At 70.2% G+C, this 3,931-nt stretch overlaps 1 protein-coding gene across 1 annotated transcript in view; it reads right to left on the bottom strand.

The window, feature by feature from the left end:
• Positions 1-3,931, bottom strand: part of LOC108509217 (dystonin-like) — a 37,956-nt gene that overhangs the window by 17,822 nt on the left and 16,203 nt on the right. Inside the window, exons 17-22 of the mRNA XM_017838548.1 lie at positions 3,231-3,377; positions 2,618-2,773; positions 1,409-1,606; positions 1,214-1,342; positions 660-830; positions 401-556 (exon numbers count right to left, since the gene is read on the bottom strand). Coding sequence (XP_017694037.1) covers positions 401-556; positions 660-830; positions 1,214-1,342; positions 1,409-1,606; positions 2,618-2,773; positions 3,231-3,377 — 957 coding nt within the window. The remainder of the gene's footprint in view (positions 1-400; positions 557-659; positions 831-1,213; positions 1,343-1,408; positions 1,607-2,617; positions 2,774-3,230; positions 3,378-3,931) is intronic.

Below are 3,931 nucleotides of genomic sequence, written 5' to 3'. Positions count from 1 at the left end.
CTGTGCAGATCCCAGCCCCATGACCCAGCCGGGGGAGATTTCCCTGTCAGTGCCCCCTGTGCAGATCCCAGCCCCATGACCCAGCCGGGGGAGATTTCCCTGTCAGTGCCCCCTGTGCAGATCCCAGCCCCATGACCCAGCCGGGGGAGATTTCCCTGTCAGTGCCCTCTGTTCAGACCCCAGCCCCATGACCCAGCTGGGGGAGATGTTCCTGTTGGTGCCCTCTGTGCAGATCCCAGCCCCATGACCCAGCCGGCAGAGATCTCCCTGCCGGTGCCCTCTGTGCAGATCCCAGCCCCATGACCCAGCCGGGGGAGATCTCCCTGTCGGTGCCCCCTGTGCAGATCCCAGTCTCACGAATCAAGCCCCCGAGCACCGCCCCGGCTCCTCCCTGCCTTGCCTTGTGCTCCTGGATCTGGGCGGTGACGGTGTCGAGGACGAAGCTGGGGGGTGCAGGGGACCCCAGCAGCTCCTCGGCGTGGGCCACCCAGCGCAGCAGCTCCTGGGCGGAGCCGTGGAACTCGGTGGTGACCGTGAGCCCCTCGGCCAGGCGCTCCTGCGGGGGGGACGGGCGCTGACGGGGGCGGGCACCCCCCGCCCCGGGGCCGAGGCCGGTCAGGGGGAGCCCCCCCGGGGTCGCAGCCCCCCGCCCCACACACCTTCCTCTCCTGCGCCTCGGCCTGGACGCTCTCCCACTTCTGCTCCAGGATCCGCAGGCTGTGCTCGGTGCTGCAGGGCCGCCCGGCACGGCACGACTCCAGCAGCCGCTGCAGCCGCTCCCGCAGCCCCCGGTACGGCACCGCCCGCGCCTCCAGCTCCCGGCACAGCTCCTGCCGGGCACACCGGGCACGCCGGGCACGCCGGGTCAGCGCCCGCCGCGGGGCCGGGGTGGGGACGGGGACAGGGAACAGGGAACGGGATGAGGAAGAGAACGGGGATTGGGATGAAGAGGGCGACGGGGATGAGGAAGGGGTCAGGGACAGTGAACAAGAGACGGGGACAGACTGGGATGGGGACAGGAACAGGGTCAGGGACAGGGAACAAAGACAGGGATGGCTCCTGCTCTGCCTCAGGGAGCTAGAGGAGAGTGGAGAGGGGTACCAGGCTCTGTCTGGTCAGGGAGAGGAGGCAGCAGAGAAGGGTCTTGGCCTCTCGGTGTGGTTTTGGGGGACACATCCCCCTGAGGGACCCCGGGGCCCGGCCCGGTGCTCACCAGGTGTGCGTTGAGCTTCTCTTTGGTGGCATCCGGGTGTCCCCAGACCGGCTTGGAGCAGAAGAGCTGCAGCTCCACCTGCTCCAGCCACTGCAGCAGCTCCGTGATCTCCAGGGTGATGTCCTGCACCTGGGGGCGAGGGGGGGCTCAGCGCCGGCCCGAGGGCCCGGCAGCGCCGCGGCCCCGCGCCCGTACCTGGCTGAGGTTGTTCTCCAGCTCCAGCTGCCGGCTCTCGGTCTCGCTGCGCACCAGGTCCCAGCGCTGGCCCAGCTGCTGGAGGCTGCGCTGCAGCCCCTCCACGCTCTCCCCCAGGCTGGACAGCAGCAGCCCCTGCCCGGCCTCGGTCACCGACTGCACCGTGCGGGCGTGGGACATCACGTCTGTCCGCAGCACCTGCACAGGGGCGGGGGGGTCACGGCTGGGACCGCAGCGGGGACACCCCACACCCCACCGGCTGTGCTGCACAAAGCCCCTCACTCTGAGTGCCCGGGACACCTCTGCCACCCGTGTCATCGCTGCCACCGTGGTGCTGGGGTCTGGGGGTGCCACGCAGAGGGAGGACAACACCCAGGGGTGCCCCTGACTCTTGCTCTCAGCAGGGCACGGGGCTGAGGCGCCAGATTTGCCGATTCGTGGCAGGGGGTTGGCCAGGACGGGCACAGAAGTGACACGGTACCCCCTGCACAGCCCTCTCCTGGTGTGGGGCCAGCCTGGCCCTCGCAGAGCCTCGCCTGCATCAGGCACGGCCCGAGCGTGCCCAGGCAAGGGGCCGCAGCACCGGGATGGCACAGAGACAGCTCATTCCTTCCATGGTGTCACTGTGGGAGGGGACAGTCCTCATGCCACAGCCTGCCCGGCCTGGCCACCACTGCAGCAGCCCAAGGAGGGGCTGGGCAGCGCCCTGCAGCCAGGACACACACCCCGGGGGTGGGACCATGGCCGGGATCCCCAGGACACACACCCTGGGGGCGGGACCATGGCCAGGATCCCCAGGACACACACCCTGGGGGCGGGACCATGGCCAGGATCCCCAGGACATACACCCTGGTGGGTGGGACCATGGCCAGGATCCCCAGGACACACACCCTGGGTGGGGTGGGACCATGGCCGGGATCCCCAGGACACACACCCTGGGGGCGGGACCATGGCCAGGACCCCCAGGACACACACCCTGGGGGTGGGACCATGGCCAGGACCCCCAGGACACACACCCTGGGGATGGGACCATGGCCAGGACCCCCAGGACACACACCCTGGGGACGGGACCATGGCCAGGATCCCCAGGACACACACCCTGGGGGCAGAACCACGGCCAGGACCCCCAGGACCCTCAGCAACGGCCCCGGTCTGGGTCCCCACAGAGGGGCTGTGCCACGCGTGCCCTGGGCCGCGGCGCAGCCTCACCTTGTGCTTGGCCAGCTCGATCTCGCAGCTCTGCAGGTCGGGGCTCAGGGGTGCGGGGCCGCTCAGCTGCTCCCCGGTGCGGCTCAGCCACTGCAGCAGCTCTGCCAGCTGGTGCTGGAACTGCCCCAGCCCCAGCAGCGCCGCCTCCAGCTGGTGCTGCCGAGGGGAAGAGGTGACACCGGGGGAGCGACGGCAGCCCCGGCCCCGTGCCCGGCACCCACATGGCCCTGTGCACCCACGCAGCACCCACTCAGTGCCCACACGGCCCCACACGCCCAGTGTGCCCGGTGGCATCCTGAGTGCCCACAAAGCTCCCGTGCACCCGCCCAGAACCCACACGGCCCCAACCACCCACCCAGCACCGTGAGCCCAGCGCCTGCATGGGCACCTGGCACCAGAGGACACCCTGTGTCCAGCGACTCCTCTGCCTCGTGCACCCTCCCAGCACCACACCCAGCACCAGCGTGGAACCCCCGTGAGCCCCCCCTGAACCCTCCAGCCCCCCACGGCACCTACCACACCCCCCCAGCCCCACACAGCCAGCTCCCTGCACCCCTGCACCCACCCAGCTCCCTCCCGTCACCCCCTGCACCCCCTGCCCCGTGCCCCCCACCTGTCTGCTGACGATCTCCTCCTCCAGGTGGTCCCAGCGCTGGCGGAAGTCACTGAGCGCAGCCGGGGGGTCCCCCTGCCCCGTGCCCCCCTGGTGCCGCAGGCTCTCCACGTCCACCTTGCACTGGTACAGCTCCCGCTTGAACTCCTGGGGGGCAGCACCGGTGGGTGACCCTGGCCCCACGCCCCCGGATGGGGTCTGCCTGGCACCAGGCACTGCACGGCACCACGTGGCACTGCATGGCACCACGTGGCACTGCATGGCACGGCACGGGCACCTGGGCACGGGGCTGCTCCTCGCAGGGAGCCGACACCCAACTTGCCCAGGGACCTTGTAGAGGGCAAGACTTGACCACCCAGCACCAACCATGGGGGCACCAGCACGGTCCAAGGTGCCACCCCTCCATTCCACTGCTGTCTAGAGCACCCCCCTGCCCCCCTCGCCCCCCGTCTGCCCCATCCAGCGGCACAGGATGGCTCAGCACGACATGGCACGACGTGGCACACCACGGCACGACATGGCACACCATGGCACGACATGGCACACCATGGCACCACGTGGCACACCACGGCACGACGTGGCACACCACGGCACGACATGGCACACCACGGCACGACATGGCACACCACAGCACGACGTGGCACACCACGGCACGACATGGCACACCACGGCACGACGTGGCACACCACGGCAAGACATGG

Source organism: Lepidothrix coronata, unplaced genomic scaffold, assembly GCF_001604755.1.
Source record: "Lepidothrix coronata isolate B3197 unplaced genomic scaffold, Lepidothrix_coronata-1.0 Scaffold345, whole genome shotgun sequence".
Classification (NCBI taxonomy): Eukaryota; Metazoa; Chordata; class Aves; order Passeriformes; family Pipridae; genus Lepidothrix; species Lepidothrix coronata.
This window is presented reverse-complemented; position numbering and strand designations above follow the sequence as displayed.